Source organism: Anguilla rostrata, chromosome 4, assembly GCF_018555375.3.
Source record: "Anguilla rostrata isolate EN2019 chromosome 4, ASM1855537v3, whole genome shotgun sequence".
Taxonomy (NCBI): Eukaryota; Metazoa; Chordata; class Actinopteri; order Anguilliformes; family Anguillidae; genus Anguilla; species Anguilla rostrata.
Genome location: NC_057936.1, coordinates 50,223,479 through 50,243,888, shown reverse-complemented (window position 1 = coordinate 50,243,888; position 20,410 = coordinate 50,223,479). Strand labels below are relative to the sequence as shown.

General features: G+C 37.9%; 2 protein-coding genes across 4 annotated transcripts; both read left to right on the top strand.

Annotated features, from left to right (window-relative positions):
* The first annotated feature begins 2,028 nt into the window (after positions 1-2,028).
* On the top strand, positions 2,029-14,392 carry ppp1r42 (protein phosphatase 1, regulatory subunit 42). Of its 3 annotated transcripts, none has more exons than XM_064333019.1 (9): positions 2,029-2,228; positions 3,905-4,081; positions 4,282-4,448; positions 5,160-5,298; positions 5,851-5,967; positions 7,771-7,888; positions 8,802-8,933; positions 11,908-11,981; positions 14,121-14,392. In XM_064333019.1, exons 2-9 carry the CDS (start codon positions 3,950-3,952, stop codon positions 14,247-14,249), a joined length of 1,008 nt encoding a protein of 335 aa, XP_064189089.1. In that variant the 5' UTR covers positions 2,029-2,228; positions 3,905-3,949; the 3' UTR covers positions 14,250-14,392. The 3 variants fall into 3 exon arrangements, with proteins under 3 accessions (XP_064189089.1, XP_064189088.1, XP_064189090.1); XM_064333018.1 differs by having other exon boundaries at positions 2,030-2,211; XM_064333020.1 differs by lacking the exon at positions 11,908-11,981 and having other exon boundaries at positions 2,033-2,211.
* Positions 14,393-16,132: 1,740 nt separating this feature from the next.
* On the top strand, positions 16,133-19,169 carry LOC135254315 (transcription factor 24-like). Its single transcript, XM_064334429.1, has 3 exons — positions 16,133-16,361; positions 17,099-17,562; positions 18,344-19,169. Exons 2-3 carry the CDS (start codon positions 17,119-17,121, stop codon positions 18,455-18,457), a joined length of 558 nt encoding a protein of 185 aa, XP_064190499.1. The 5' UTR covers positions 16,133-16,361; positions 17,099-17,118; the 3' UTR covers positions 18,458-19,169.
* Positions 19,170-20,410: the final 1,241 nt, after the last annotated feature.

Sequence of the window (20,410 nt, the reverse complement as noted above, 5' to 3'; positions counted from 1 at the left end):
TTTGACATTATATAACAATGCATGGGTCACTGCACTGACTCGCCAAACCCACAGCTCCATGACCCAGTGTGTTATCATAAGGAATGATACACATTACTGCTGAAAGTAACTGCAGGCAGTTGTAGAGAGGCAATGCTCTACTCGCTACATTAAAACTGATAAATACAGTATCAGAGTGCAGAATCTGGATGGCTGTGGGCTTTGTCTGCACAAGAAACCAGGAAAGGACATGGGTTAGAAAGTGACTACAAGCCTACTCTGACAGATTTTTACTGTGTGTTGCTGCACAACCAATAATTTTAGTGTATGCTTGATTATTGAAGGCGTTGCAAGGATTTGTAGTCATTTCTGTTCTGAATTTTCTCACAGCTATATTCTTTTTTAATGTACAGAATCCATGCAGGAAATGGGTAAGAAGATATACATACAATATGGTTTAATGCTTAACAGCCATAGGTGCTAGGGCAAAATGGAATTTTTTTCAAATCAAAGATGTCACGATTTAAATCCTTCTTTCTACATTTAGCCATATGTATATATACACACATATAGGTTAATGATGGAATTCAGGTTTGTATCATGTTCCATGGTTTTTTGCCGCTACAGTAATTCCTGTTCAGGCAACACCTAATTCTACAGAAGCAGACACATCATATCAACATTGTTCTTTTCAGTAGCCTACCATCTACTATAACATCAACAACAGATAGTCTGATATATAAGCCCACATTGCCAAGTAAACAAGAAACATGATATATCTCCCGATAAATCAAACTTGAGCTAGTAATACGAGCTTAACCAGTCTGTTTATTTCTATTTAACAGTGTGTTAATCAGCCCCAGATACTCTTATGAAAAATGCTATGAGAAATGAACATACACATATAAAATATTTGCCATTTGGCATTGATTAATTGGTATGTAATACAACATACTAGCTTAGTGCAAAAATTATCGTGATGATATCTATATCAAAGGATGTAATATCAGCTGAAGTTTTTTTCAAGTTTAGGAATCATTAAATGTTTGGATTTAGATGTCTAATACTTTCACTTATATTAATGATATATTAGTTAAACCAACCCATTAATTTGGATCTTCATACTTAAAGAAATTAATCTGTAAGATAAGTTTTTTTTGTTGCTAGCAATGCTGACTCCAGCAATACCCCGTGCATGCAGTGAATTTAGTTAATTAATTTCTGCCAAACCAGTAATTCATCTACCACTTCCTTTGTGAATTCCACTATTTGCTCTAGATCCAGTTACCTTTGGGCCAGTGTTTAGCCGAAATGACATTACTATATGGGAAAGGAAATTAATTTATGTCCTTAATTTTTTGGGGCACAGCATTCTTTATAATCACAAACAGCCTTTACCCAGTAATTTTTCACATTTCTGACATATTTAAAAATATTTATTTTTCTAGATTTGTGTAATAAAGCATTGACAAAAATGCACTGGATTGTAAAAAAAAAAAAAAAAGCTCCAGCCATGAGTAATGAGTGGAGACTATTGTACCAACTTATCATTTTTTCCTGTCTTAAAGCAAATGTGCTCTAAATCTTGGAATGTGACAATAGTAGCCTATTAATAGCTGCAAACATACAGTAGGTACACCAAAAACTCTGATTTTCCTGTTTTTACCAAATATTGAACCAAACACACACAATTTACAAAGCATCTGGTGTGTCGCAGTTGATTTTTAAAATACGAGCAAACATTAACAAATTTCAGGCGAAATAAGAATGTTAGGTTAAAGTAGGCTATTAGCTAGCCATTCTAACTGTTCGATAGGCAATAGTCAAACATAAGTCAAAATAGTTCATGCATTGTGCACCCCACACACATAAATAGGAATAGGCCTACAGAATTGACGAGAAATCAGTTGGTGAAGTAAATTACTTTGACAAAAGGTTGCCCTGGTTATGGTTATACACTTTGTTGTACGTCGCTCTGGATAAGAGCGTCTGCCAAATTCCTGTAATGTAATGTAATGTAATGCCCGAAACGCCACTCCACGCCTAGAGGGTTCAGTGCTCATCTGAGATCCCTCAGACTCAGCGTCCTCGCCCTCTCCATAGCAACCACTTTTTCAAAACAAAGTCTTCACCTAGGCACAAGACATAAATTGCGCAAAGCCCTCCGAATTTAATAAATGCCTCTTACACAGGGGGCTAAGAAAACAGATAAACGTTTTGGCACACAAACAGGTAGGATCGCAGTGAAGGTATGTTTGTTATAACCGAGGAAATGTTAAATTTGTTTTGCTAGCCGGCCAATTCACTTCCTGGTACAGCGGACTGCTGCAGTAACGTTGGCTGGCTCAGTATACAAGGCTGACGTTATAGCAAGCTAGTTTTGCTATTGTCTAGGCTTGAGTTTTTGCAAGGCATGTTAGGTAGCTCGTATAGTTGAACTTATGCATGTACCTCGTAAGACATTTTGTCAAGCTTACCCAAATTATCTGAATGAAATAATGTTCGCTTTAAGTTAACATAACGTATTTAGCTAGTCTAAGTTTGTTAAAATTGACCTATTTTGCGAGTCTACTTTCAGTTGACAGATATGGAATTTACTGTAGCTAATCTACATTAAATTACATTGAGAATTTTCCTGAATGTTAACAAAGGTTTTGGATTGTTTTTCCGCCCAGAAGTTTGTTTAGTTTTGCTTGGATCACACGAGAGGAGGTTTTATTTACTAATAAATTAAGTGAGATTACCTGCATAAGTAAGGCATACCTGCCAGTTGTCAACGGGCTTTTGAATTTGTGTTGCATGCTGCTAATGTATCGCGCCACCCTCTATAGCTGTAGGTCTGCATGCTTGGATTTTCGTTAACTGATAAAATTACAGAAAAAGAAAAACGATCACCAACTTTGTAAAAGCTTTAAATATAGGTGTTGTGTCGTGTATAGAAAGTCACATTTTAGTATGACCAGCAACTTTATCACTCAGTGTGCACTTATTGTATTTATGACCAGGCCAGCACTAGTTTGGTTTTCAGTGCGCAGGATTGTTGTAATGTTTTATAGGTTCTACAGAGCTTCTGCCCCACAGAGAGATTCAGTTCATCAGAAACCCTGTCACTTGGTCCTCAGCCTCATGCTCTAGTAAAGAAATGTGTTGATGCAAAAATTCTCACTCTCTCACTGTCCCTCTCTGTCTGTCTAAGCTGTCTAAGAGTATGAAGTATGAGTTAGAATCTAAATGTTGAGTGGGCACACTGAGCACAGAGGTCACTGTTTGTTGCGGTAATGAGGGCAGTGTGCTCATGGAGGTATTTTCACAATAAAAGCGCATGCAGATTCAGGTGTCCAGGGGTCAGGCTAATGTATAGCTCTCTGGGGTGTTAGAATAATCGGGGTCTTACTCCCTGGCTCTTTGGGAATAGTCAGTGTGTTAAACCTCTTAACACAAATTTTGGTGACTTCCCAAAGCTAACATGCATTAGACTATACATTTGCCCTTTTGTTCCTCTTTTTCAATGTTTATTTTAAGATTAACTACTAAATGGTCTTTTTATCATCTATGTTGTATTTAGCTGAAGTGTATACATGTAGTTGGTTCTTTTGCTTCTGTACTTTATTTCATTTAAAAGAACAAGACCTTTTTCTTTCAGATACAAAAACAAAATTGGCAATTTGAATTGACTCATATCTTAATTAGTTTAGTTATGTACACTATTTATTAGGCACAATCTTTCCAGTTGTACTCTAGTATTGGGATGGCGGGGGCATGCCCCATACCTATACAGCACCGAGAGTTTGGCACTTTTCAGGGTTCCCCACAGAAATAACCACAACAGCCACAGACACTCAGCCCTTAAAAACATATGTCTCTTACCTTGTCTATTGTTCTTTACAGGAATTTTGTATCATTAATCTCTAACTGTCTTTTTCAGAAGCAAAAGCAATTGCTTTGAAGCATAGTTTGTTGTCCATTCATCATGGTTCACCTGAATATGGATCTGATTGCCAAATCCAGTTCTTGTTCAAAAAACAAAGGAAACTGTTCCCTTGCTCAGTATCTCAAGAAACTCACTCATCTCAATTTTTCCAATAAGAACATTGAAGAAATCGTAAGTCAAAAAATTAATTTACATAATTCAGATGTATTTTTGTTATTCATAATCATTTTGTGACTCTCTGCAATTTAGCTAATTCACATTATATATATATATATATATCTGTTTTGTTGTTCACTTGTATGCTGTAGATTTATAGAGCACATTTATGTCTTGTGCTCCTACAACTTGTCAGAAATTCTTGTATTTTGCAGGACGACATTTCTGCGTGCAAAAACCTCAGCGTCATTTACCTTTACGACAACCATATAAAGCGGATATGCAACCTGAACTTCGCCTACAACCTCACGCACCTCTACATGCAGAACAACAACATCACTCACATAGAGAACCTTGGGGCTGTGTGCAGACTTTCCAAATTGTGAGTATAAAGTTTCCACTGTACCACAGTGCTGTGCATGTGTGGGAGCATCAAGTATTATCATCGGAAGAGCTTCCCTTTTTCTGAAAATGTATGGATGTGCTGGATGTTTGTATGGTTTAGATGTGACATGTAATGTTTGTGTGTTTGTATGGTGTAGATGTGACATGCTGGTGGGTTTGTATGGTGATGCTGCGGCATGCTGGTGTGCTGGTATGGTGATGCTGTAACATGCTGGTGTGTTTCAATGGTGAAGATGCGAGATGTTGGTGTGTTTGTATGGTGATGGTGTGTGGGTGCTGGTGTGTTTGTATGGTGATGCTGTGTGGATGCTGGTGTGTTGGCATGCTGGTCCTGTGTGGGTGCTGGTGTGTTTGTATGGTGATGCTGTGGCAGGCTGGTGTGTTTGTATGGTGAGGATGCGAGATGTTTGTGTTTTGTATGGTGATGCTCTGGCATGGTGGTGTGTTTGTATGGTGATGGTGTGTGGGTGCTGATGTGTTTGTATGGTGATGCTGTGTGTGAGTGCTGGTGTGTTTGTATGGTGATGCTGTGTGGGTGCTGGTGTGTCTGTATGGTGATGCTGTGTGGGTACTGGTGTGTTTGTATGGTGATACTGTGTGGGTGCTGGTGTGTCTGTATGGCGATGCTGTGTGATTTCTGGCTCAGAAGGTGTTGGGTTTGAGTTGGCTCTTGTGCTGTGGGTGTCAGGTACCTGGGGGGCAACAGCATCATGGTGGTGGAGGGTCTGGAGCAGCTGAGGGAGCTGAAGGAGCTGCACCTGGAGGGCCAGAGACTCCCCAGCGGAGAGAAGCTGCTCTTCGACCCCCGGACCCTCCTCTCCCTCTCGGTGCGGCCCCCGCCCGACTGACAAATCACTGTCAAACTGCCTTGCCGAGGTTGAGCCAAGAGGTTAAGGATCATTTGGGCACACTTCACGCTGGAAACAGAGGCGTCTGTTCTTACGGCCACTTCATCAATCTCCCCTGATAATATTGGCAGATTTATCATTTTACAGAGTTGATGTGGACTCGCGTTATTTTTGCGCACGCTTCCTCCCCGAAGGTTACTGCACACGTCAGGGGTGTCGTGTGTATTTCAGCGTATTGTAATGGTTAGGTTTGCAGTGAGATAAAGAGGGGTCTGTTTAAACTTGCATGCCACATCAAGGGAAAGTAGTGTTTCTACTTAGTTAGTGTTAGTGTTTTTCAACAGTCATTACAGTCCTATTTCTCACTCATAATAGTAACCTGAAAAATACATGATTACTAGGCTATGACCTTGTATTTAATATATGACGGCCCTCAATTTTTGAGTAATTCACGTTTATATCCTCTTTTACTGAACTTAATTGAGTATATTTTATGTATTGTGTCTTAACATTCCGTTCTTTTCTTTTCAGGAATCATTAAATGTATTAAACATCAGCAACAACAATATTGATGAAATTAGGGACCTGGTAGTTCTCAGGAATCTCACACGTTTTTTAGCTGCTAATAACCAGCTTCAAGATGTACAGGTAAAATATACGTTCTCTACATTTGTCATGAATTTGGATTTGGAAGGAGACTTCAATTTCTGTCTTTACAGTTTTAGAATATGCTAGAAGTTTTACCCCTGAAAAAATGTGTGTATATGTTAGCACTGCAACTTTGTGTAAAGGCTGTAATCTTGCTTGAAATCTTGAGTCTTGAAAAACAATCTGCCCACGAACATGCTTTAAAGCATTCATGCATGGTGCAAGTTAAAGTTAAAGTCAACATGTTGCATTGAGCTGTGTAATCAGAGGACTTGAGCATAATAAAGATGCATTCTCCAATGATGTGTGAAATGATATGGAGAGCGGGGTGCTAGAAAACCAAATCCTGCAAATCCTGTGGAGATTTCCTCGTCTCTGTGCTTGCACAGGGTCCGAATTATTCAACAAATCAGCACAGCTTCCCCTGGGGACGGCCGTCGCTGACAGCTTAAACAAGCACAAGTTCTCTCCCGCGATAGAGCACTCCTTTCCCCAGGATTATTTATGTAACATTACTACAATTTAATGGGACATTCATTTGCATAGGTTAGGTTTTCCTTGTAGCTCTAACCTTTACAAGCTACCTTCCGTAGGCATAAGTCAAATTATGCCCATTTTGAGAGTTTATAAGACATGAAGTCCAAAGTTGGAGAGAAAAAAAGAACTGTCTGACTCCGAATGTTGCACAGAAAGGAGGGCGGCAGTCAAAGCGCAGAGCCGGGTCGTTTTGACACACAATACAAATGATAATTCCTCTCAGCAGCCCGCTGCAGGTAATTGCTATACATGTGTCAAAAAGCCTTTCATGTTTAGAAGATAACTCCTTTAATTTATACAACCCCTTGGCCGCTATTGATTGGGACAGAGACAGCACCCCAAGGATCAATCCCTCCATCGCACAGTTTGGTGGGAATCCAGAGGAAACATTATGGATTTTTTAAAATAGATTATGACAGGCAGTCAAGCCGGGTGACAAATGGCTATCTGCAGAGCCAGTTAGCGCCGCGCGGCCAGACCGCGCAGACGGGGGTGGGGGGGGGGGGTTGGGGGGATCGAAGCGCTGGTCAAATACAGGTTCATAACTGGCCATCATTAGCCCGAGCAGCCGGAGCCTGCCGGGCGCTCCCGACCCTGGCGTGCGCGGGGGCGTCATTCGGTGCCGGCCAGTTCTGGGCGAGCCTCTGTGAGTGACGGGCCTGACACGATCATTTATCAAAGCCTGGGAGCCGGCCGCAGAGAGGGGTCCCCTCAGAAACTGATTACGCGCGGGCTGGAAAGTGGAAGCACTTTGCCTGAGACAGGAAGGCAATGAACAATCAGAGCGTGTCCAGAGAGTAATCATATTTCCACCCTGGATTAATGTGCCTTTAGATAAACACACACTGTGGGCAACACACTCAAGGGCGGCCGCTTGGGGAACCTGTTGTTACACGATACCAGGGGGATAGTGTTTATTAAAACAGGCCGACGTCTCATTTACATGTTTATTCCCTCTCTCTCAGCGTTGCTATGTTTGTTTGTTTCTTTTATAGCTGAACGCTTTGTAGATCTGTACCCAGTATTGTATCATTTTCCTCTATAAATTTGCCTAGGTTCTTTCCCAGCAGATCAGAATTTTAGCAAGGCTGTGTATGAGTAAATGGTGTATCTACAGACATGGTTATTTGTTAAATAGTGGATCATAAATAGTGGAGCATTTTTAAATTCAGATAGCACCATGACAATATGTTCATCACACTATTTTTTACATTTGAAATATTATGTCTAACAGTGATGCGGAGTGTTTCTGTCCTGTGATTTCAGGAATTAGAGGCGGTTTGCAGCCAGTGGCCACAGCTGTGTCGAATGGATTTGAGTGGAAATTCTGCTTGTCACCAGCCCAAATACAGGGACAGGCTAATAACTGTGTGTAAGAGCCTCGGTAAGAGAGCAACAGAATATGTTTTAGAGTCACCAGGGGAGTCTCCAGTCTTCAGTTCACATGGAATGTTTAGTCATTCCTCTTAGTGCAGCGTAATCAAATAGCATTGGCTTTGGTTCAAAACAAAATCGAACTCTTTGTAACTTTTGTAAATGCTTTGGAAAACTTGCTTGCCTTGACACTCTTTGTATCAGATCATGGCTATGTACCGGATTTTGACATGTCTTGTGAAATACTTTTGCCACTAGCAAATTGTATTAGCAAATCATATAATAACTTGTAATCCTACAGCACATGGACATTTTGAAAATAACATTTTGTCTCCATAACTATTTCCAAACTAAAAAAAAGAGTAATCAACCCATGAACTATGGTATAGGTCAGTCCTTGAACATTGCAGTTTGCCAAATATTTAGTATTACTGTGAATGAGTGAATGAGTATTAAAATGCTGTACTCCTTCTGACTGGACTAACTCTTGTGAATGTGTTAGTTCATGATTTACCACTCTTTGGGAGAAAAAAGTCATGTAAATAGTGTTGTGTAAGGTAAATTAATGTGTGTTCAATTTATGTCCGCATTTTTGGCTATTTATCAAATAAAATTCAGATTTTTATAAAGTGTACTTTACCCTGGGTTAAAAAATATGGGATTGATGAAATGTATTTTTTTTTTTTTACTGTAGTCCAGTTTCCAGTTACAGTATGAATTGCCCTTAGCCTTGTGCAATGAATATGAGCTAATTTGCCTTTTAAAATGTACACTGCATAATTAGTCAATAAAACATATCAAGAAATGAAAACAAAAGTTATTTGTTCACTGTACAACTTGGATTCAATTTGCAATGGTATACAATTGGTAATAATTTGTTTAATGATGAAATATGTGTGGTAAGCTTGTATTCTGTTTTTTAGTTGACCTCGATGGAAAAGAAATTAACGAGTTATCGAGACAGTTTTTAATAAACTGGAAAGCATCAAAAGATGCAAGAAAGAAAATTCTGGATGAACGGCTTATGGCTGCACAGATGACTCACCCATTTCCTGGTAAGAAATTAACTTAACCCAGAAGTAAAAAGTCCAAACTAACTGCTGTAGAAAATGAAAGCACACAGACTGAGCTACAGTAATACACAGCATATTATTCTGATAGTAGGATTACCTGAAACTGGCCTATCATTGTCAGGTCCTGTGAAATGCATTACAATTTTTCTTGTGAACAAAGCTCAGTTTTACAGTTTAATATTTACTTAAGTCAAGCATAAAATACACTTATTTTGCAAATTATTTTATTATAGCACTTTTCCACACACAAACCAGAACTGCAGCACAGTTTGTTTGGCCAATAGTTAAGAGTCTATCAGAAATTATTCAAAGGAGCAGATGAGTCTTGAGATGGTGAGAAAAGTGTTTGCTTTAACATTTATCTTCCTGTTGTTACCCATCTTCAGGAAAAATATAACTTTGTCATAGCAATGTAGCAGTATAACACTAACTCCACAGCCGTGGCTCAACAATTCAAACATAAATAAGTCAGCCTTATTTAAATGAAAAATAATAATAAACTACATCTCTTTCTATCTACTCTTTGTGTGTCCTGTGGATGAAGGTACACTGAATCTGGTTGTAGTCCTGTGTTTCTGTGGCACAGTCCGCATTCTGAAAAAGAGCCTTTTGCCTCCACCCAGCCAGTGAGCGTCACTCTCCCAGTCTCCCACACTTGAAGCTGCTACCCTGGCATAGCTGAGAAGCCCCTGCAAACAGCTCTTACATGCAGGCTTTATACAGGTGTGGAAAACACGGTCATCGTACCAAACTTATTCAGAGACGACCCCCCAGTGATGCAAAATGAATTTGTTTTGCAAGACCTTGGAGGCTTTGCTAATCTGTTAAAGTCTATGTTCGCTAAGAATTTTAGATGTCCCAGTGAGACGTGTTAGCGTGCCAAGTCTGACTCAGTGAGGCCAACTGCTGTAGATAGCTGGAATAGAAGGAGATTCTATTAGTATTAAAGGACAGCTAAAATTTATATTTTTAGTTTCACAACATCAGTCAAGCATTTGCATCCAAGGCATGTATTTTCATGCAAAAATGTGTGTTATTTAATTCATTATGATTAAAAGTGAAGTTTGGCTATTTGGGAACAAACATGATATGTAGAATAGCATACTCTCTAAAATATAATTGAAATATAAGGAATGTATTTCAACTGCCAATTTAAACAGTAAAAACTGAAGGGAGACATAATATGAGTATTTAAAACAAAAATGTGTGCGCACGCACATGTGTGTGTGTGTGTGTGTGTGTGTGTGTACGTGTGTGTGTGTATGGGTGTGTGTGTGTGTGTGTGTATCCTTTATATGCGAAGACTTTTGTCATGGTAAACTATTTTTGTATAACTGCTGTCATATCTTTGCTGTTCTTGGGCAGTGCATGCACATTACAACTTTAAACTGTAAAGACTCCTAGATGAATTTCCCCAGTGTGTTCATGCTCAGTAACATGGCCGCATGGTGGCCAAGTAACAGTGTGAAATGATGCAAGAGATGCTGAGCCTTTTTGGCTACGTGAATGAACTATACATCAGTATGGTCTTTTACAAATCTATTTACAATACAAATATATATATATATATGTATCTAACATTTTTGTTTCAAATACATGACCTTAAATAGGGCTTGTGATAGGACCTCTAATGCAATTACAAAAGTACTTCCAATTACTGTAATATTTCTACAACAGTTTTACTCATTTAGAGAGCATAGCTCACAGTTACATATCTTTAAAATCTGGTTACTACATTGTATTGCCATCAGTAAAAATATAACCTTTAATAAGACAAATTACAACCTCATCATTGCTTTTACTTTCTTTTTCTTTTGAATTCAGCACCCAACATGGGGTTGTACATATCCAATTACCACTCTAATTTGGAGTGTCCAAATATCTGCATCTACAGCAAGGTTCATGCATGAGCTCCACTCCTAGTTCGGCAGACTGTTGACATCTGCAGTTCTCTTCTGGAATGAGCGGTGCCACCAGCTGTGTCTTTTCACACTATAGAGTACAGCTAAGCTCACATAGAGGAGAGTCAGAGGAAGACCTTTCATATGGGGTTTTAGCATTAAGTCCAGGGACGCCCAGTAGACCTAGATAGTGGCCTAGATCGCTAGATAATGATGAAATGTGGACCCCTAACTAACTGAACTCTCCCATACTTGGGCGATGTAATTGCCAGTTGTTCTTCACTTTATGTTGCTATTGACCACAGTTGGTAGCAGCATGGCCTAGATTCAATATCGAGAACGAGGGGCTCATTCATGTACCTTAACCGAATGAGCCACCCAGCAGCCCAGCATTACTCTTCCTGACCGAATTATAGTACTATCGGAGTGTCAGACCCAAGCATTCACTCCCAGTTACTCCCCTCACTGGCTGTTAAAGAGATTCAACAGCATGCTAAGCAAATGTGCAGTGTTGTGTATATGAAAAAAAAACTTGTTTTAAATGTACAAAAGTTACTCACACATACAAAGCACTGTCTATGAGTCATTCATTCGAGCTTGCAAAATTTAGGCCTGCCATTAAAAGTATTGATATCATGTGCTTAATTTCTGTTTAATGCTCACTTTTTGTGTAAATCACAAGTGCTTTTCTGATAGCATCTTACTTCCATAGTTTGATTTCATTGCATTTCCATGAAAAAAGAGAACATTTTTTGAAATATCATTGGTCAGCATAAGTTGGAAAAATTCTGTACCATTATCTGTGCGCAAACACGGTGTTCAGGTTCCGACAGACCCCAAGTCCATAAACATATCACTGATATGGAGAACCAACCATACCAGAACATTATTGTAAAAATCCAGCATGTCCTCCTGGCTCAGATCCTTAACACCATCACAGTCATGGCTGCACCAAAGTGAACTATAGACTTTCTGCTTTCTATGTTGTGCCAGTGTAGAGTTTGAGTAAGTTTTTCCCTAATTCCTGCTATTCCTCTAATTTTGTGTTTGAGAAGAGGCCCCCACAGTGTTGACGCTCAGCCGTGAAAGTCAGGACAGAGCATGTGCAAACAGATGGAGAGAGGATGAGGTACAAATAGATGCCATGTTAGGTTCTTATATGTTATCAGATATTTCACCAATAATATTTGTTCATATGTGCTCAATGTGAATGTGTTTCGTTCATCAAGGACCCAGCCCACATGCATGAGAACAGTGTGCAAAACAGCATTTAATTCTGTGAATAATATTTAAGATTTTTAAATGAGTTGCAGATTAACATGTTTTTGGGCTATTTTTTAATATTTTATTGTGTGGAAATTTCTTGTATTTTCACCAAAATGGTGATTCATCTCTTTCAATCAGAAGAGAATGAGAGCACAATCCATATCTCAATTTGAAAATCCAAAAAAAAAGTGGTAGTTAATTTGGTGTAAGTGATTTTAACATAAACACGTTTCACTTAACTGCTTGCTTCCTTCCCTTTAGCATGTCTGATGAATGGCCTGTTATTTGTCAAATGCTTCATCTCAGAACATTTTTTCTATCCCATACAAATAAACAACTTCACTTGCAGTCGTGGGCCTGGAGTCTGCCGTAGCAGCCTACACTGATAGGACTTTAAGCTTTCATCCGTGTGCTTCAATGAAATTCTGCGGAAGTCATTTTTTCACCATTTTACACACACACACACACACACACTCTGAGCATGAGTATACTGAATATATGTTCAGTATAGTGTATACATTTCTTGCTCTGTCCCATTGTTCCTTTATCTTGGGATTTCTTGTTATCATACTAATACTCTGAAATCCATTTAAGAAAAAGCACTGGTGCAAACATTAGCAACATGACATCCAGGGTTTGGTCTTATGATTCTAAAGAGCATCAGGGGAGGCATTCACTCCCACTGTTGTGATGTAATGAGTTCAAAAAACATTTTTCTTATAGTTTGACACTATATCATAAGATTGGCAGCACTGAAAAGAACACGTACGTTATATAAAGGCAGAAAAAATAATTATCTTAAATTTGTCAATTACATAAAAGCACTGAGATTGAATGCCTGTCACCCCATGGTCTCACAGCAGCATGCACATTGATCGTAGAAGAATGCCATAAAGAAGATAAGTTTTGGGAAGTCTGTGACTTGCATGTACATAATGTTTGTATGCCTTTAAATGAAGAAAGTGGGATGATGTCATATGTTTAATGTAAAACTGTGTGGTTTCTCTGATGCATTCTACAGCACCAACCCAAGTGTAATACTGTAAGTATCGGTCATTCTCCCAAATAACTGGGAAAAAAACAACAACTGGGACATCCCTGGGTAGTTTCAGTTCAGTCTGAACAGTGCTAATGTAATGAAACGGCAGTCCTTTCCCATACACTGTCAGCACAGTTGGGCAGATATTTATTTTCTTAAGAAACTGACTACATTTTTTAAAGATGTGTCAGAAAACTTGCAATAAAGTCTTGACTAAGCCCATTGAGAGAAAAAATACACAAATTGATTGCCTATGCAAGGTGTTCATAAATAAAATAGGCCCTGTTTAAGCTGCCATCAAGTTCTTGATGTACAAATATATTACAGAATTAAAAAAAAAAACTATATTCTGTTAAAATAGTTATTGAATTATATGTATGGGTTTATAAAATTCTGTTATTGTTTCAGAAATGAAAATCAGTTAACATGAATACATGTGACGCTGCACAATTTGTGTGGATTTGTAATTTGCTTTTCAGTCTTTTGACGACTTATTTACATTGGTGAAATTCTGGTCATAATGACCCCTGCAATGTAGGACAATGACTGTGACCTCGAAAGGTAGACTATTAGCAACTGGGCACATTTCTTTAAGCAGACCAGTGTTAATGCATAGGAAACCATCAGAAATTTTATTTTGTTGAATGATATTAATTGCATATTCAAAATTGTGCTTGGATGTAGTCCAGTGAAAATATACAGCTTATGTTTTGTTTTTCTTTCAATGAAACTGCAAAGGACACTCGCCAAATGACAGCATGGTCCTGCAATATTATACGAGCACGTTAATACAGAAGAAAATCTAATTCCTTTTTTCCACGAATCGTGTCGTGCATTTCCGTCATTCGTTGTTCTGTAGCCTAGACATAAAATAGAAAAAAAAAACGTTATATTCTACATCGGATTTTGCAGTGGGAGAAATCTTTACTGTTGACTAATTCAGATGCCTGCTTTACTCTACAGATAGCGGGATGCGAAGTTTTCTGTGAGTACAACGATAATAATGGAGACGGCTGTCTTCAAAAATCCTGGGCCTCTGAACTCTGTGAGAGCTGTCAGCAGTCCCTGCACGCTACTCACCACGCAGACTGATCGTGCACACACCCTGCACGTGTCCATGGTGCACACATCACTGAGGACAATATGTATCCTGTCATTGACATCGTTATTTCAATTCCATTCTCGTGGAAGAAAAGTATGCTGAAACGTATTTACAATAAAGGTGAAATACGTCCCAGACACTCAAGTTGTTGCTTTGAATATCTGTTTTATTAAAATACTGTTATATGCAGTCATGCCAGACACGCATTCATTGCAAAAACTACGGGTTGCTATTTCTTTCCAAAGGGTTTTTTGGGTGTGAAAATGCGCCTGTATGTAAGCTTATACCGTTTTTCATTGTGCTGGACTGAGCTGTTGTGTATACTGTTGTCAAATAATGATCCGCGATTGTGGCAAGATAATAAATAAGTAAATCTCTAAAACGGTTTTATTTATTTATTATTTTAATTTAAATGTTGCATATATTTTGCCATGGCAGCTGAAATGTGAATCAAAAGAAAATGTCCTTTTGTTGTAACCCGGGTTTGTTGTTGGCATTTTGAACCTGCAGAACTCTGAATTTCCCATTTTTTGAAATAGCTTCTGATGATAAAATGTGTTTTATTAGCCCAAAGGCTAACATTCCATAAGCTTTATGAAACATTTATGAATCATTCTTTCATTGATATATGTTTTAAATAATGTTTAATGTTTTGTTCTGGTCAGATATTATGACTTTGGCGTGACATGAATTAGAAATGTGTAATGTTAGTGAAAGATAATTTAACAAAGAAATATAGACAATTACATTTCCGATGGTAGCCTAATTTAATTATGAAACAACATTGCTTTTTGAATTCCGGAATTAATCTAAATTTGAAGAAAAATTGCATGCCGTTGTGTTTCATTGTTATAGAGCATGTATAATACGTCATGATATGGTTGTATGATGTACATTTGGTTGTTCATCTTGTAGGTACAGTGAGTGGCACAGTTCCTAAACCAGCTCAAATAATGTGAAAATAATACACATTGAGAGACAAGTGAAACTGAAATAGGTTATTGTATTATTGCAGACCTTTAATTCCCTGCGCACCTTTGAAGGGGTCTTTTAAAACCACAGGAGTGTATAGCCCCTGAAAGATGTAGAGTAATTAGGGAAAGAAGCTTACTTAACCTTTTTTGCTTTTCTTCATAATTAGTAGCCTGGAGCAATACTGTTACTTCATCCTAACAAAAACAATGTTTATTAAGAACAGTCTGAGATATACATGTTATGAATAATTCCATTCATTAATTTGCCGACATCTCCATCTGCAGACATTGGAAATAACGGTGATTAATTTATGTCCCTCCAAAGAATTTCCTCATGGTTGCCTGTTGATTGCAGTGTTTGGAGTTTATTTATTAGCCGTTTCTCAGAAATATAAACGGTCTATGCCTCCTTTAGCACGGAAATACAATGACAACCAGATTAAACATAAGTACTTATCATATTACAACTCTTTAAAATATGGGTGAAGAGTTGGGAATGGCAGTAGGCATAATCAACACACCAGACAAATCGTTTAAAGAAATAACGATATGCTATATACTAATAATTATTGTCTGGAAATAAATCCGATTATTGTGATGGCGATAGTGTCATTTTGTGATAACCTCAAAGTCAGACCTTAGTCTGGTGGTGTACTTGTAACAATCATTTATGTTTGTGCTTACTTGGTTTATAGACCAGTTTTAAATTTTGTGATCTGTGTTCCAAAACGGAAAAAGAGAAAAAACGTTGCCTCTGGTGTTGAGTGGGTCCCCGTTCTCCAATAGAAATAAGTTAAGTGCAAGAGCAGGGTGTCTGTCTCGCTGCCAGAGAGATTTAAGCACTTGTGATTAATTACACCGGAGCGAAAGAGCTGTCAGCTCTTTGTGTTTCCATTAAATTAGAGGCTCCTGAGACTGACGCACTCATTCAGGTGAGAACTCCACGCGTATACAAGGAACGCGCACCTTCTTCTGAACCAACGTGTCTGGTTTATAAAGGTTTCTGGACTTGGTACTGGATTACTTTCGTACTCTCAGCATTCCTGAAGCTGCACGAAAACCTCTGTTAGCGAAAAATTGCACATCCTCAATGTAACTTCATAAGAACCCCTTTGAGGAAACTGAAAGGTAGGTTTTGTGTTGTTTTTTATGACAGTACATCCAATGTAACATTTAATGGTCTTTTAGCAAATATTGAGTGAAACACACCACCGGATTAATCCAGATTTACTGGTTTGCGTAACGGGAACTGAAATGTATAGTCGGACAGAAAACGAATGGGCCTGTCTATTGGGTATTCGGAATTAGACAGTATCCTACCTAGTGTTTCCAGGTCTAAGAGTGTGGAAACAGTAAGCAGACATTTGCCTAAGTTTGGATGTTCGAAATGGATGCGAAGTAATAGTATCATGATAAATATATCGATGAGACTTAGATTGCAATCATCATGTAAGGACAGTTATAGTAGCCTATACTTCGAGCTCTGTAAAAGAAAATATAAGATCCGGATATGGGATTTGCGTGAATGTTCATTTAAACCTGAAAAATTCATTTTGCGTAACAAGTCGATACAGCAAGACCCAGTGAACAATACGAGGCTACACATGAAGTTACCTTTACAATTAAAGGTAGATTAAAGGTAGTTAGCCTATTTGATCATTTTATTGTTTTCAGTTTCAAAAGAATAAGGAACGTAATGAATAATTGGTATTTGGCTATATGGCTCAGGAATATCAATTGAAAAGAAAAACAAAGCAGTAAAGCCACGAGATCTTTAAACTGACTGGTTGTAAATTATTTTATTATAATATGAATTTGCTATCAAAGCACTGCAAGAAAGATTGCTTGGTTTTATTGTCATGCAGGTTTGTTTCAAGTTCTCCCTATGGTTGGAAGACAGACGTTCCACATGGATAGTGGAAATGGTACCGTGACGATAATGGATGAGAGTCCTGCGTCCAGCCCGAGCTCCAGCCCCAGTCCTGATATGGTGTCCTCGGACAGGCGGCGTACGGAGGCCTTGTCTCGCTCCAGGGTAGTCCAGACCAACAGCCTTGGAGGCAGAGGACGACCGGCAGCAGCCAATGCAGCAAGAGAGAGGAGTCGAGTACAGACGTTACGACATGCGTTCTTGGAGCTACAAAGAACACTGCCATCAGTACCACCGGACACCAAATTATCCAAGCTCGACGTCTTAATACTGGCCACCACTTACATTGCCCATCTGACGAGAACTCTTCAAGAGGAAGGGATGGAAGAGGGAGAGAGCACAAGACAAACCGAAGTGTTACATTCTCTCAAAGGCGAGGGCTATCTGCACCCAGTTAAAGTAAGTTAACGAGACCTTTAAAACCCGTTTAACAAAGTTTCTTGGATTAAAAGCATATCTTTATATAGTGTCATTAAAGGTTTATTGGACCTATCGCCCACTGTTATCTATACACCTGTAGCTTACATCACAAAGAGAGTAAGCTTAAATGTATAAGCCTTATATTTAATTATGTTATTGTGATTATTATACGCAAGATGTTATTCGCCAAGCTATAGACATGCTGTTAGTAGCCTACAATTTACAGAGCTTCGGGATAAACAATTGAGATAATAGAGAAATAAATGAATAAAACGTGACTGTGCCATTTTATTATATTTCATAGCTATTTTTCCCCCACTGATAATGGCCTTTTCACAACCATACGCCTGGAAACTATTTTAAATAGTATGAATTAGCATTTTGCAATGTTGCGTGATATAGCCTAAAGCTGTACGGAATGATTCCAATTTTATTCATAAGGTAGTCATACTTTGTACTGTGTTGTAGCCTACAACATATTACCAAATAAGAAAAACAAACATACTTACTGATGCTCCCTTTACAGTACTTAACCTCTAGTAAAATCAGCTTTATTGTTAACTTCATCCAGTCTTTCATGCAACACAGTATTTATTTGAAATAACAGCGGGGGCTCAATATTCATCAACTTGCTAAGAAAGGAATTTCGTATCCCTTACGCTTCTTACCGTCAATATAAAATGCTACATTCAAACTATTACATGCTTAATTTAATTAAAGACCACATAACTCTAAAATTGCCATTTTCATTTTCTTCCAGAAATGGCCAATGCGGTCCAGGTTGTACGTCGGGGCTACAGGACAGTTTCTGAATAACTCCGGGCAGGCTGAGAACTCAAACCCAGGCGAATCATCGTCTACAACTCAGACATAAACTTGAACACATGGCTTTTTCCAGTCCCTTTTAAGGGTCGAGTCCATTCAATTCACCAAAAGACAGTAAGAGAGGTTTATAAAACTGGGCTGAATTGGAGTTACTTATTGCTGCCTACCAGACAGCCTCTCACAACCTCAAGGGTGTCTTTGATATATGGCCTTTTTAAATATGTATATATGTGTAAGATAAATATGTTATCTAAGGTAAACACAAATCAACCTGGAGAGTCACAACATTGTTTAAACGAGTTAACAATGTTGGCAACGAGGTGTACAGTAGACAAAACTCTTTAATATATTTGGCCATATTGTATATACTATGTTAAAACGTAAAAGTAATAATAAATAAAATACGTATCTGTATTTTCTTCCTGAAACATGGTGGTTAGTTTCTGCTCTAAAGTCTACAGTTCTGTACTTGTTATAAAAACAACAGTTTCAAAAATTCCACATGTTGAGCTAATGAGCTTTCATGCTTGACTTCTTGGCTATGCACTTTCAGTTAAAACATTTGCACTAAATGCATGTGTGAATAACTTAACATTTGTCATGTGAAGTGGTCTGTCACAATCTCAACAATAGTGGTGGAAGCCTTGTCATTTTTCCCATTTCTTCATGTGAATAGCTGTAAATACTATGTGTGTGTAGACAATGAACTACAATGTATGTGTAGATAATGAACTGTAAAATAAAAGGAACAAATGTGAAACTATACAATCATTTTAAGAAATTAGTAAAAAGACTTGACCAATGTGTATTTTAAACCCATTCACTGTATTTGCTTTGGCATCTCAGAAAAAAACATTAAATAAATACATCAAAGAATGTGTAGTTTCTGAATTCACAGATTCTTTGGTGACCATATAGAATGTGTAATCATATTTAAATATAGAAAACTGCTATGTAAGACTGTACTTCATGGTGAAAGGCAAGAAATAATACCAGCATATTGTTTTCATGGATTTACATCAGAAAAAATACCTTAATAACCTCACATGTACAGCTATTGTAACCAACAATGTTATTGATTTGGTGCTGAGAATTTTTCACATGAAATAAAACACTGTTTTGGATTTTGCTAGCCCATGTACATTTTGAAAATCAAGGCTTTGCAAAGAAAATATGCTAGGAAAAAATATTTTCTTGTATTAATTATCCTTTCAGAATAAGTAGAAAAATCATGCAATGCAGTTTTACTTATGTAGGCATGACGTGATACATAAAAAATAATAAATGGTGGTAATTCTTATTTAATAAGACATTTATGCTGCTTTATAAATTACACCAAACATATGTCTAAGGAATTTTGGTAAGCATCATATGGCTTAACCAAACTATCTGGGTTTTATATTTAAAAAAACTTGTGGGACTATAACATCTGTGGAAATGTTGACTATGTAAATTTTCACTTTTTTTTTTTATTTTTTTTTTACCAATGTAGTATAATTTTCTCCAAGAGCTTGTATTACTGAAAAAAATAATACAGAATACATTTACAAGTATTAATTTAGCAGGCACTCCTGTCCACGTGCAGGATTGTGCATTAAGGATTGCTGAACAGCAGCATAGAAACAAAGGAAAATTGTCACTGTGTGCAGTGACTCTGTAATAAACATCCATGCTCTGGCCGATATGTAGTAGTGGTTAATGTGATGATGAACAAAATGTGTCTGTGTGAAAAGATAAGCAATTATACTGTTCAGACAGCTGTATGGAGATTTTTTTTTTTTTAAGAATACCTCAATACAATTTGTTTACATATACAAAGTGAATTTCACTGAAAAATAATTACATGGTTTCAGATCTGTTAGTCTTCTAGAATAAAAGATACAGGGTAGTTTAAAGTTTTCTGCAGTTTGTCTCGCGCGTGCACATACTGTACGGAAGGCTTCCTAATACACATGCTTACACACAAACATTCCCGCTGAATGGTCTAACTACTAGAACGTGT

Bases quoted from the DNA above. Each gene is read 5' to 3' on its own strand.
- ppp1r42 (XM_064333019.1), top strand. From the start codon at position 3,950: ATGGTTCACCTGAATATGGATCTGATTGCCAAATCCAGTTCTTGTTCA. The intron at 5,299-5,850 runs GTGCGGCCCCCG...TTTTCTTTTCAG, and splicing joins GGACCCTCCTCTCCCTCTCG to GAATCATTAAATGTATTAAA. The intron at 7,889-8,801 runs GTAAGAGAGCAA...TCTGTTTTTTAG, and splicing joins AACTGTGTGTAAGAGCCTCG to TTGACCTCGATGGAAAAGAA.
- LOC135254315 (XM_064334429.1), top strand. From the start codon at position 17,119: ATGGTTGGAAGACAGACGTTCCACATGGATAGTGGAAATGGTACCGTG. The intron at 17,563-18,343 runs GTAAGTTAACGA...ATTTTCTTCCAG, and splicing joins GCTATCTGCACCCAGTTAAA to AAATGGCCAATGCGGTCCAG.